This window comes from Anabrus simplex, chromosome 5 (assembly GCF_040414725.1).
Source record: "Anabrus simplex isolate iqAnaSimp1 chromosome 5, ASM4041472v1, whole genome shotgun sequence".
Taxonomy (NCBI): domain Eukaryota; kingdom Metazoa; phylum Arthropoda; class Insecta; order Orthoptera; family Tettigoniidae; genus Anabrus; species Anabrus simplex.
The window spans coordinates 299,494,036-299,508,611 of record NC_090269.1 but is presented as its reverse complement, the minus strand read 5'-3'; the positions used below and the strand labels follow the sequence as shown (position 1 = coordinate 299,508,611).

Genomic DNA, 14,576 nt, shown 5'->3' with positions numbered 1-14,576 from the left:
AGCTTTCTTATTACATCTGCGGTACAAATAGTAGCAGGCTGTAGGTTTTACCTATTTGTTTATTTGTTTTTTAATTCATTCTGTGCAAGCCTTTCCTTCTATATCCAATTCTCTGCTAACTGCTTTCTTCTATATCACAAAATTTTTATTCTTGTACATTTCAATAATAGTAGACTGATACTTTGCATACGAAAGAACAGTGAAGTAGCCTTCCCTAAAGTTCAATTTTCTAAGGGATTATGAGAGCAGAACACCTGCTACCGCTTACAGCTGAAGAAAAACGGGTTTGCTCACCTCAGAGAACCCCGACCTTGGCACTCGCACAGCAGAACCACAGTCTCATTCCAACCTCCTTACCAGAGATTTTAAACAACCCCCATATTTTAAGCAGCCTTGTACAGAGAATACATGCCTTGAACAACTGTTCATTGCGGAACATATCATATACAACAAATGTCAGACAAAGGTAACGTTGTCCAGACCCAAGACAATGAGTACGATAGGCACTATCTAAAAACAAGTTATTTATAACATATAAAAACCCTTTTCACATAAATCATCTATTAATTAAGAAATAAGTGTTATTTTAAATAAAATAGCTAACAAGAAAACTACGGCATTTCATTCACAAAATACAGTAGTTATTCCTGAAACTTGTACATGTTTCAGACATAATAACATTTGGGTTATGCCATGTGATGAAGACAAACTGCAGGGAAACTTCACCTTTTGTGAAGACACTGCTCAGTTTCCTCAGAAGTGAACCAAGACCCACCTCACTGAAGTTTCTCTTTTCCACATGGCAAAAACCCAACAGCTACCATGTCTATTATTCTGAGCCATGAAAGCAACAATCTAATATTTACATATTTTGATCACCCAAAAAGAACAACAGAACAATGACAAAATATTCGAAGAAACTGTAAAGTGACTTATATACATTCAAACAGCACTGTACAACACCTCTCAATAGCTTTAATAGCAACACCATTGAAGATGGGAGGTAGAATGCAAGTACTATGCCTATTACATTAGTTGCAGCAGATCAAAGGTAAATAAAAAAACAAATAGGATGGCTTTCTACATCACAAGGACTTATGTCTCCATTCAGTAAGTAACAAATACATTTCACAATACTACACAAGCAGCTTTGTAACTAAGTATCCTTTATTCTCATCTTAGAAATGCTAAGTTTGGAACTAAAAATTTCTGGATATCAATTTACTGCAACATACAGTTTCATTAGAATTTCTGTTATGCTTTTTATTTCTTCTGAAAGTCCAACTTTTTCTAAAACATAGGAACCAGTATATTCTTACCAAAACATATAGGGACTATTAGTATTTTCAGGGAAAAAAGAAAAAAGTGTCTATGTCTTAATTTTTCAATCAAATTACAAGATTTAAAAAATCTCTATTGATGGGAAGCAACGTACCAAACTAATAGAAACAAATTCCAACTTGTAACCACCATGTTTGTGCAAGATAGGCCTCAGAACTTCACCCAAAGTCCTGCATGATTTATCTTTGACTCCAACATTCCTTCCATTTGGCAGGTCTAACCGGAAAACAACTAGTCGTTCAACCCGCACTTCTTTGTTGCAAAGGACAGCTGAATCTTCATCCAGAGAAGTAGGCTACAACAGAAGATATGTCCAACTTAAAGAAAAGTTCCATTCAGAATTGAAGAGCCCAGCGCAAGAATCAGACAGCTCCAAAATATAAAACTTTTCAGGAGACACAAAAACTTCATAAAATAATTATATGTTGAAAAAACAAGGATTATCTATGTACACTAGCAAGAAGCAGTAGTAACATAAATATTGAAGTGGAAATGATACGGATTGTGTTACTGGACTCTTCTCAGTTTATTCACATAACCGCTGGAGCTGCCAGTAAACTATGTTTACTATGGAGTGTACAATAAGCAGTACTATTTACCTGAGTAATCAATGTAAGATACTGTATTATACAGCAGACTTACTGTGAGAGTAAATATCATTACAATGCAACAAGCTTTATATACACCAACAAAATGAGGTCATTATTCAGCACCAACATCATCACCGGGAGCAGCATCACTCCCAGTTGAAACTATCTGGTTGTAGAACTACAAACAGTCAAATGGAACATATTTCGAAGCTATATCTTTAAACTCCTTTGCTTTATTTACATTGACTTTTAAGACAATGCGATGTAGAACAGATGATGGGTCTGGTGGGGAAAGAATAGCTCCTGCTTTCTCGAGAACAGACATCCTTTACCACGGCACTCGCATTGACACTGCACAACAGTCCATTGCTGTTGTATTCAACGTATCTATATTTTGACACTTTCAACGTTGCACCATTACGAGGACTGACCTTTGTTTTGAAGAAGGTTTTGAAGTGAGTTGTGTAGTCCAAAAATATTGTTCGTGACACATCATGAACAATGAACTCGCGACTTGCATTCTATACCAAGGCACGATAATTTTGTGACAAATGTATTCTCTCTCGCTTTTGTTTTTCCTTATTGATTAAACCAAAGGTCCGGTCACTGGTGAGGAAGCTGTATCCGGGATCTGGATACCAGTGTATTATTTTCTCAAATCTCTGAAGTCCTTTGACAAGTGTATGCAGAAAATGAAAAATACCGAGGTTCTTATTATGTGCGAACAGTAATCCGAGATACAAGACTGTGATGTCATCACTTATCTTGTTTTGTAAGAAACAAACATTCAACTACAGCTGCTGGAAGAAACAGACAGCTCCTTTTACATTCCTACTACACACCAAGTCAGTGAAGCAATGAAGTTCTTGCACCTGCAGATAGAGCTTTTTTTAATGATAGCTTACGGCAAAAAAACAAAATTGACCAAAAAGTGGAGCTGTGTGATTCTTGTGCCCGGTTCTTCGATTCTATAATAATTTCTGAAAAAATGATGCATAGTTTACTGTTAAATACATGATATTGAATCTGTTACTTAACTGAAACCAACAAAATAATTAATAACAGATATAAAAATATCTAACAAATCTCAACCTTAATAATCAAAGTCATTTCTGATGAACCTCAAAGGATTATTATTGTCCCCAAGATGAAAAAATTAAAACAAGCAAACTTTAAGTTTTATGTGACCCGATATTGTGATAACAGCAATAAGACTTCCAGTTCTTTGTGGAATCTGAACCACAAGGACCTGACATTTCATTTCAAAAATTCCACCTACATTGGCAGGGATTCGAACTAGAGCCCCCTTGGTAAGATGCCAGTGACTATGCCATTCAGCTATTATGCCCCCTTTTGAATCTTACTAGACTATATATTACAGAAAACATGTTCACATCATTATCGGAGTCTGTGTCAGAAATAGAACAAACTTAGGCCCGGTTTCTTCGATGAATGTTAAGTGTTAACTCTGCTGTTAAGGAGACTTAACACATAATTTAACAAAATGGTCGTCTCATCGAGAATTGTTAACTGTAACAAATTGTTAATACTTGTGTTAAATTAACCTGGCAGCAGCCCTGTGTTAAACCTTTCAACAGCTGCTAAAATTTCCAAATTGAGGCATGTAGAAGACGTAAGTTTGAAGCTTTACTGCTGTATGAAGTCTATTTATAAAATGAAGAAGGCAAGAGATGACCCATACTAAGAAATAACGACTTTTTAGAGTTGCCAGAATAATATTTCTAATTAACAAAGCCACAATGAACAAGGTACTAGGTAGCAGGTAGGGACCCTCTGCGAAGGCAGCCCTACCCAGGGAGTGGCGCCCCTGCCTATGTGAGTCCCAGAGCACACTGACCCGGTGTGTACCATCTGGTAAGGGTCCCAGCTCAGGGTTACGGGTGAAGACCTCAACGGCAGTGAAGGCGGAGATGAAGATCATTGGTACGGCGGAACTGGCGGAAGAGGCATCCTTGCTTTTTGGGATAGTTGGTGTCAGGTCAGAATATATTCTGCTATCGTATGCGACAGTAGACGGTACTACCTGCGACTGTCTGGCCGAGGGTCTGGCGACCGATACCAAACCAGGCAAACTAAGGGAAAACCAATAGCTGCGAGCAGAGGAGTTTTCCCTTAGAAGATTGGATAAGATGTGACCTTTGTGTGGGAAATAACACATAAATTCATCAGCTGCTGCCTTGCAGTGAGGCACGGGACTGCCAAAGGCTAAGGGAGACCACCCTGAAAGAAAATCCTCTAGTACATTAGGCCTAGCAAGTCAGTACAGGAGTACAATGCAGTTGCTTTCAAAATGAAAACGAGCCTCGGAAAGAAACATATTCTGAATGTCGACAATATTTCAAGTACTCTTGGAACTAATGACGACGTCATGTCCGATGTTCATTCAAGATGCACGAGAAGACCCGATCATAGAAACAAGCTTCGGATTGGAACCAGGAAAATGCAACGAAATCACGGATTTAATGAACCGTAGACATATTCACATCCTAGGGCTGAGTGAAACCAAATGGAAAGGTTGCAACACAAGAATGTTAGAGGACGGATATAAATTATACTGGAGTGGTAATCCTGCAGTGGCGAGGAATGGAGTTGGTTTTATACTCCATAAAGACATTGATAGTGTAACAGATGTCTCCTTCATCAATGAGAGATTAATCAAAACTAAAATATACCTAAATGGAGAAACTCAAACTGTAATCCAAGTTTATGCTCCCCAGCAGGGTTGTAGCGATGACCAAAAAGCAAGATTCCTAGAAAAACTAGAGGACATCATTGATGAAGAGAACATAATGATAATTGGGGATTTTAATGCCCAGGTAGGAACTGATAGGTCAGGTTATGAAGGCATTATTGGTCCATATGGATTTGGTAATAGAAATGAGGAGGGTGAACTTCTGCTTGATCTATGTACACGAAACCAACTTCTGGTGAAGAACTCGTGGTTTCAGAAACGGGATAGCCACAAGATAACGAGATACAGTTGAGACGGTCAGTATAGATCAGTGATAGACCTTATCATCACAGATAGGTCAAGTGGAGAAAAGGTGCATGATGTAAAAGTGATACCTAGTGAGAGCCTTGATAGTGACCATAGACTCCTCATTGCAGACCTAAAAGTCACCAAACCTATTATTAAAGTAGACAAGAAGAAAACACCACGAATTAAAGACTGGAAATTGAAAGATGTGGAAGTCAAACAGCAGTTTCAAGAGGAAATCAGAGCTAAAATACCAATAACAGACACAAAGAAAGGTAATGAAGAATGGAATGATTTTAAGGAAAGTCTGGTTGGTAGTGCAGATAAAATATGTGGAAGAACAAGCAGAAGAGTGAGAGAGAAAAGAACATCTTGGTGGAATGATAAAGTGAAAGAAGCCATAATGAAAAGGAATAAAGCCAAAAAACTTCTTGATGTGGCTAAGTCTGACAGAAGAATCAATAGTGACCAAATAGACAACAATAAATTGGAAGAGATAGCAAAGGAATATAGATACAGAAAGTTGGAAGTCAAGAGAATTATACGGGAAGAAAAAGAGAAAAGTTGGAAAGAATTTACAACTAAACTGGAAGAAGACAGTAAAGGGAATATGAAAATGATATATGGAATAGTTAAAAGTAAAAGATCAGATAAAGAAGCAATTACAGCCCTGGAGACAGCAGATGGGAATATAGTTCGCAATACGAAAGATATCACGGATACAAAGGGGCAGTATTGTGACAAGCTCCTAAATGGCCCTAAAGAGATCTCTGTTGAGGATGTAGGACAGAAAACAATAGAGGAAGATATCCCAATTACATGGACAGAAGTAGAGCAAGCTCTCCACAGGATGAGAAGTGGTAAGTCAGCAGGAGCTGATGAAATTACAGCTGACATGATTAAAGCTGCTGGTCCACCAGGAATACAGTGGCTGTATAGAGTTCTCAGAACAATATGGAAGGATAATGAAATACCTGAAGATTGGACAAAAGGGGTGATAGTTCCTATCTTTAAGAAAGGGAGTAGCAGGAAAAGTGAAAATTACAGAGACATTACCCTCCTATCACACGGCCTTAAAATTATGGAGAATTATTGAAGCCAGAGTAAGGGATACACTTGAGCCTATCTTAGAAGAGGAACAACATGGTTTTAGGACTGGAAGAAGCACAACAGATCTGATATTTGCTTTGAGGATGTTGGCAGAGAAACACTGGGAAAGAGGAAAAGACGTAATTATTGTGTTTATGGACCTTGAAAAGGCGTATGATAATGTTCCTAGATCAACTATTTGGAAAAGTCTTAGAAAACTTGGTGTACCGGAGTACCTTATTAGGAAGATCCAAATGCTATATAGTAATTGTAAAAGCTGTGTCAGAATTGGAGATGGTCACTCTGAATGGTTCAATACAACCAAAGGAGTACAACAGGGAAGTGCCTTGTCACCACTTCTATTCATAGCAGTTATGGATACCATTTTAAAGGAACTAAAAGGAAAAGGTAATAAAGATCTTCAGGCTCTGGTGTTTGCAGACGATGTGGCAATATGGGATGAAACAGAGGAGGGAGTGCAAAATAATCTGAATGCATGGTGTAAGAAGTTTGATGACTATGGAATGAAATTGAACCCATCAAAAACAGTAGCATTAAAAATCAGCAGACATTATACAGAATGCAACATAAAAATACAGGACCACCAAGTTGAAGTAGTACACCAATTCAGTTATTTAGGAAGCGTAATCGCTAGTAATAACAGAGCTGAGAGAGAAATAACAAACAGAGTAACCAAAGGCTCTAACTTTTACAGCATCGTTAGACACCTACTATGGGATCAGAAAGTCCCACAAAGAAAGAAAAATGACCCTGTACAAGTCATATTTCATTCCTATCCTTACATATTCTCTGGAAACCTGCACACTAACATCAAAGGATTATAGTAGGATTCAAGCCTGTGAAATGAAATTTCTTAGAACTGCCCTCCAAAAGACCTGACTTGATCATGTGAAAAATGATGAGATCCGATCTAACCTAGGTCTAAATGAATCGATGGAGGAAAGACTTAGGTCATCTAGACTTAAATGGTTTGGGCATGTTAAACGAATGAATAGCACAAGGTTACCATGTGCTTATTTGGAAAAGAGAATAACAGGTAGAAGACCAGCTGGAAGACCAAGAAGAAGATGGATGGACCAACTGAGGGAAGACGTGGAGAGAAGAGGTTGGAATTGGGAATCTGTCTTGGACAACGAAATGTTTTTGAATAGGCAACTTTGGAAGACGCTCGTTTTCAAACACCTTACCCGGCTCGCTGGAAGGGCAAACCGATGATGATGATGATGATGATGATGATGATGATGATGATGATGACTAGACGATATTGAAAACAGGTTTGAGTTTCCAACAGACAGACTTACCAGTGTCTCCAGTGCAGCAGTTGCTTATAGATTTTACAAGGAGGGGTCAGACCCTGTGTCCAATTGATTTACACGAGCTAATGTACCTGTTGGGGGAGACACTCAACAGTAACTCATGTATGAGCGTTTAGGTCAATACACTTTCGTTTTCGAAAAAAATGAGGACAAATGTCGTGAGACAGGATCCGCTTCAGACCACATGGAGGTGACAGACCACTAAAATGCGAACACATTTTACTTAAACTTCTCAGGTCCGCAACCTAATACATACATTACATTACATTATCATTATATGCCTTTCAGCGTTCAGTCTGCAAGCCTCTGAGAATTTACTAAACGTCACAACAATCATCGATTTGCAACTAGTGTTGTGGCCTCATTTAGTTCGATACCTCTTATCTCTAAATCATTAGAATCCGAGTCTAACCATCGTCGTCTTGGTCTCCCTCTACTTCTCTTACCTTCCATAGCAGAGTGCATTATTCTCCTAGGTTACCTACCCTCCTCCATTCGCCTCACATAACCCCACCAACGAAGCTGGTTTATGTGTAGAGCTTCATCCATCGAGTTCATTCCTAAATTAGACTTTATCTCCTCATTCCAAGTACCCTCCTACCATTGTTCCCACCTGTTTGTACCAGCAATAATTCTCGCTACTTTCACGTCGGTTACTTCTAACTTATGAATAAGATATCCTGAGTCCACCCAACTTTCGCTCCCGTAAAGCAAAGTTGGTCTGAAAACAGACCGATGTGAAGATAGTTTCGTCTGGGAGCTGACTTCCTTCTTACAGAATACTGCTGATCGCAACTGCGAGCTCACTGCATTAGCTTTACTACACCTTGATTCAATCTCACTTAATATATTACCATCCTGGCAGAACACACAACCTAAATAATTGAAATTATCGACCTGTTCTAGCTTTGTATCACCAATCTGACATTCAATTCTGTTGAATTTCTTACCTACTGACATCAATTTAGTCTTCGAGAGGCTAATTTTCATACCATACTCATTGCACTTATTTTCAAGTTCCAAGATATTTGACTGCAGGCTTTCGGCACAGTCTGCCATTAAGACCAAGTCGTCAGCATAGGCCAAACTGCTTACTACATTTCCACCTAACTGAATCCCTCCCTACCATTTTATACCTTTCAGCAGATGATCCATGTAAACCACAAACAATAAAGGTGGAAGATTACAGCCTTGTCTAACCCCTGTAAGTACCCTGAACCAAGAACTCATTCTACCATCAATTCTCACTGAAGCCCAATTGTCAACATAAATGCCTTTGACTGATTTTAATAATCTACCTTTAATTCCATAGTCCCCCCGTATAGGGAACATCTTTTCCCTCGGTACCTTGTCATATGCTTTCTCTAGATCTACGAAACATAAACACAACTGCCTATTCCTCTCGTAGCATTTTTCAATTACGTGGCGCATACTGAAAATCTGATCCTGACAGCCTGTCCGTCGTCTGAAACCACACTGGTTTTCATCCAACTTCCTCTCAACGACTGATCGCACCCTCCCTTCCAAGATGCCAGTGAATACTTTGTCTGGTATACTAATCAATGAGATACCTCAACAGTTGTTGCAATCCTTCCTGTTCCCTTGCTTATAGATAGGTGCAATTACTGCTTTTGTCCAATCTGAAGGTACCTTACCAACAATCCACGCTAATTTTACTACTCTATGAAGCCATTTCATCCCTGCCTTCCCACTATACTCCACCATTTCAGGTCTAATTTCATCTATTCCTGCTGCCTTATGACAAATGGAGTTTATTTACCATCCTTTCCACTTCCACAAGCATAATTTCACCAACATCATTTTCCTCCTCCCCATGAGCTTGGCTGTTCGCAACACTGCCATGATGATTTCCTTTTACATTGAGAAGATGTTCAAAATATTCCCTCCACCTCTCCAGTGATTCCCTGGGATCTATTATGAGTTCACCTGAATTACTCAAAACACTGTTCATTTCCTTTTTCCCTCCCTTCCTAAGATTCTTTATTACTGTCCAGAAAGGTTTCCCTGCTGCTTGACCTAGCCTTTCCAAGTTGTTACAAAAATCTTCCCATGACTTCTTTTTGGATTCAACAACTATTTGTTTCGCTCTGTTTCTTTCATCTACGTACAAATCCCTGTCTGCCTCGGCCCTTGTTTGGAGCCATTTCCGATAAGCCTTCTTTTTACGTTTACAGACTGCTTTCACTTCATCATTGCACCAAGATGTTCGCCTTTTCTCATCTTTACACACAGTTGTTCCTAGGCATTCCCTTGCTGTTTGTACTACAGCATCCCTGTATGCCACCCATTCTCTTTCTATTTCCTGAAACTGCTTACTGTCTACTGTTCGAAACTTCTAACTAATCATATCCATGTACTTCTGTCTAATTTCCTCGTCCTGGAGATTTTCTACCCTTATTCGTTTGCAGACAGATTTCACTTTCTCTACCCTGGGCCTAGAGATACTTAGTTCACTACAGATCAGATAGTGGTCTGTATCATCGAAAAATCCATGAAAAACTCGTACATTCCTAACAGATTTCCTGAATTCAAAGTCTGTTAAGATATAGTCTATTATGTATCTGGTACCCCTAGCCTCCCATGTGTAGCGGTGAATAGCCTTATGCTTGAAGAATGTATTCATAACAGCTAAACCCATACTAGCACAGAAGTCCAGCAAACGCTTCCCACTCCCATTAGCTTCCATATCTTCCCCACATTTACCAATCACCCTTTCGTATCCTTCAGTTCTATTCCCAACTCTCGCATTGAAATCGCCCATTAGCACTATTCTATCCTTGCTGTTGACCCTGACCACGATGTCACTCAATGCTTCATAAAACTTGTCAACTTCATTCTCATCTGCACCCTCACATGGTGAATACACGGACACAATTCTTGTCCTAATTCCTCCAACTGACAGATCTAGCCACATCATTCGCTCATTTACGTGCCTAACAGAAACTCTGTTGCGTGCAATGTTATTCCTGATAAAGAGCCCTACCCCAGACTCTGCCCTTCCCTTTCTAACACCCGTCAAGTACACTTTATAATCTCCTATCTCTTCCTCTTATCTCCCCTTACCCGAATATCACTTACTCCTAGCACATCCAGATGTATCCTCTTTGCTGACTCAGCCAGTTCTACCTTCTTTCTTCCATAAGCCCCATTAATACTGATAGCTCCCCATCGAATTCCATTTCGTTCGCCAAGTTGTTTCCAAGGAGTCCCTCGCCTGTCAAATGGGAGAGGGACTCCATTACTCCCATAGGTCCGAGGCTTGCTTAAAATCTTCTGAGCTTGGTAAATTCATGAAGCAGGATGCTACCCTACTTGCACATAGTCCAAATGAGGATCTCTCCTCTAACGGGTTATGGACCGTCAGTGAATTGTATAGTCCTAGCCGCCTGAGCACAAGGAGGGCCATGACTCAGAGTATGTCCGAGATGCCCACTCCCATTCCATAGCAACTGGTATCCGACTATCAGGACCACTTACTAGGCCACTCAGCCGTTGCCCTCGGTTCACAAACTAGGACGTGACTACAGTAACCCACAAACAACCTAATAATTTCCGAAAATTTATGAATCCCCCGATTCTAACGCAACGCGTATATACTTGAAGAGTTGCAACCCAGACAAGTGGAGCAGTAGCCAAGTGGTCATCGTATTTGTCTCCGAACTGTGACGACGTGAGTTCGAGATCCGCCATAGCCATATTTGTTTATACAAATTAAATTATTATTTCAGGGAATGTGAAGGTAAAAATGTGAATAAAGTTAATAATCAAATTGCAGTGGAAAAATAAACAGAGAATGGTTATAGACTGAGGTCATGCAAAGTGACAGAAGAGCTTTCCAACAATGCAGCAGACATCCGCAAAAGACGTCTGAAATTTTATGGGCACGTGCGCAGACTGCCGGCAAGTAGACTGACACACAAGATTCTCACCTACATAGAACATCTAAAAAATATCCCATGAGTACTGGAAGTGAAGAAGGATCTGGAAAAAGCCCAGATGAACTCAACTGACACAGCCGACAGAAACATCTATAGGAAAAAAATTAATGGATAGAAAGTGCAACTAGAGAACGAAGTGAAAAAGAAGACTGGAGCAAAGTGGACAGAAGAACGAAAAAGGATCCACGGAGAAAGGATGAGAGCTGTTTGACAACTCGGAAAACAGAATCGTTAGAGCTTTGTGTGATCCGGTGGGTCCATACGTAGTAATAATAATAATAATAATACCCGTGTGGGGATTTACCGGTTTCCTCCATCGGGCGTGTCCCATTGGAATTGGGGAAGCTCGCTGGTTCTGCCGCCAGCAGAGTCAGAGGGTAGTAGGGAAATAAAATACCACCGTGAAAAAAAAAACTGGTCCCTTGCCAGGGTTACGGCGAAGACTGGTAAATGACCAGAAGCCAGAAAACATCTTGAGGCAACCTCTAGGCCTAACAACCCTAGTTGTAAAAGGATGGGTACCCGTCCAAAGCAAAGTCAAGTCAAAAAGCATGATGGCACAACATTTCAAGAAACATACCCCAGGGGGTAAATCTTCGGATAAATCCCTCGCTGTGAATGCCACGGCGCACGAGTCTCGTTCGGATTCTGGGGGAGACTCGACATCATGCAAGAGACGAGTCGGAGCGTCTCGGTGTAGCCCGAAGAGTCAAAAACTCAGGCCAAAATCTAAAACCTTTCTAGCAACTTTCAACATAAATTCACTTACACAAACTGGCAAGCTGAAAACCCTCACCAAAGCTCTTCACGAAAATCATATATCCATAATGGCCCTACAGGAAACAAGGTACCCGGATGAAGAGATTTTTGAATCCGAAGGCTACCGATTTTTCAAGAGCAAAGCGCAAAGAGGAGCTGTGATGCTTGGAACCGCGTTTGCTGTTAGAACCAAGATCCTTAAATCGGTTGCAAATTTCAAACCTGTGAATGACAGATTGTCTATACTCACAATTAAATGCGCGAACAAAACCTACGCCCTAGTTAACGCACTTATAGTTATGAATTTCATTGGTTCCGTATTGAAGTGGGATTACAACAAAGTTAAATTCTTTTCAAGGTCCACCTATTCAATACAATGACGTTTTATTGTGATTCAATCACATGTCAAATAGTCAAATGGTACCAGTTTCGGCATCTATGTGCCATCATCAGCCTTGGGTACAAATTAAAACAAGATATACATTCCTAAAACATCTAAAACACATTTTAACACATTATAAAATAACATACAATTAATGTGGTGATACATGAAATACGATAAAATTATGATACAATTGGTATGATATAAAATTCTTAAAATTCCGGCTGTTCGTTACATAATTCAGTCTGTGTGCATCCGGGTGAATTTTTACAGTTGTATGCTGTCTATGTGAATGACATTTGTTCCTTTAGATATTAGGTGGTTCCAGGGAAGTTTACTTTGATCATGTAAGATCGCGATGTATTTAGAGATGACTTCCCACTTCAATTTGAACCTTGAGCAGCATGTGAACGTGTTGTTACACAGACGGAGCCGGACGAAGAGTTAACGCACATGCTCCTACAAACGATAAGAACAAGTCTGATCCAGACGAAGTTGATAATTTCTGGGACCTACTGGATGAAAAATTAAACAAAATCCCCAAACACCATGTCAAGCTTCTTTTGGGTGACTTCAATGCCCAACTAGGTCGTGAACAGAAGTACAAGAAAGTTATAGGAAATTACCCTGCTCACAAAAGAACCAATCCCAACGGCAAAAGACTGGTGTCCATTTGCGAAAATCACAACCTGCAGGTCATCTACTTTCGCCATCTACCCAGAAAGCAAATGACTTGGCGTTCTCCCGTCCAAGCTCTCGGAGAGTTCCAAATTGATCACGTTGCAATCTCCAGGAGAAACAGCCCTGAGATTATGAATGTGAAGGTAAAGAAAGGCATCAATGTGGCCTCAGATCATTATATGTCTCTTATCAAATTCAAACCAATTCCCGCAAACACAAGGAAGACAACCAAACAGATCACATGCTTCGACAACGATAAACTTCGGCAAAGGGTCGAGGAGTTCCAGGAGAAGGCTAGACCAAATGACTGTGACTTTAACAACACCAAAAGTCTCCTTGTTGCGGCCGCCAAAGACGTTGCAGAAATCAAGAGAAGCAAAATGCATGCCTGGTGGAATGGTACCTGCGAATCAGTCCTCCAAGAAAGACTCAATGCGTGGAAACAGTACTACTCTACAAAATCAGAAAATGATTGGGAAACCTACAAAACCCAACGTGCCCACGCAGCTAGGGTGTTCAGAACTGAGAAACTTAAATACGAAAAATCTCTCACTGAAAAGATAGAACAAAACTTTAGGAAGAATGAAAGCAGAGAGTACTACAGAGCCTTCAAACACAAACTCACTGGCTATAAACCACCATCTCTATGCTTTGAGCGAAAGGACGGCACACTGGCGACGTCAAATGAAGAAAATTGCAGCATTCTGGCAGATTACTTCAAGAAGTTACTTAATTGCTCTACACTGCAAAGCGCCATTGAGACCAAGGAACCCTTACTCAGGTACCCAGATTCCAGACCACCCGACAGAGATGAAATCAAGCGCCACAATGCCCGTCTAAAAAAAAATAAAGCGCCGTGTGAAGACTCAGTAGTAGCAGAACTATGGAAATATGCCCCAGAGGAATCACTTGATATCTTGCAAAAGCAAATAGAAGAAATTTGGAACAAGGAGACCCTACCCGAAGATTGGAAAATAGCTTTGATCCATCCACTACACAAAAAAGGCAGCATGAAGAACATCAACAACTACAGAGGAATATCTTTGCTACCCGTGACTTACAAAATTCTATCACTTGCCATCCTGGAGCGTTTGGAAGCACAAGTCGAACATCAAATAGGTGAATACCAAGGAGGGTTCAGAAAAGGTCGCTCAACAGCTGAACAGATCCAAAATCTCAAAACGATCATCAGATATTGTACACGAAGGTCCAAGCAGTATGTGTCTGTCTTTGTGGACTTTAAGAAAGCGTACGACTCCATTGACCGGGAAGTCCTGCTAAACATCTTAAATGAATTTGGAGCTGATTTGAAACTGCTGGCATTAATTAGAGCCACCCTGACCGATACAAAATCCAAGGTGAAGTTCCACGGATGTCTCTCGCATTCCTTTGACATCAAAACAGGAGTCCGACAAGGTGATGGGCTATCCCCGATACTCT

The 14,576-nt window shown here is 40.2% G+C and overlaps 1 protein-coding gene across 2 annotated transcripts in view; it reads right to left on the bottom strand.

The window, feature by feature from the left end:
• loco (locomotion defects) overlaps positions 1 to 14,576 on the bottom strand; it is a 308,467-nt gene that overhangs the window by 60,280 nt on the left and 233,611 nt on the right. For both annotated transcript variants that reach the window (XM_067147469.2, XM_067147470.2), the window contains one exon: positions 1,436 to 1,636. In XM_067147469.2, the coding sequence (XP_067003570.2) occupies positions 1,436 to 1,636 (201 nt within the window). The remainder of the gene's footprint in view (positions 1 to 1,435; positions 1,637 to 14,576) is intronic.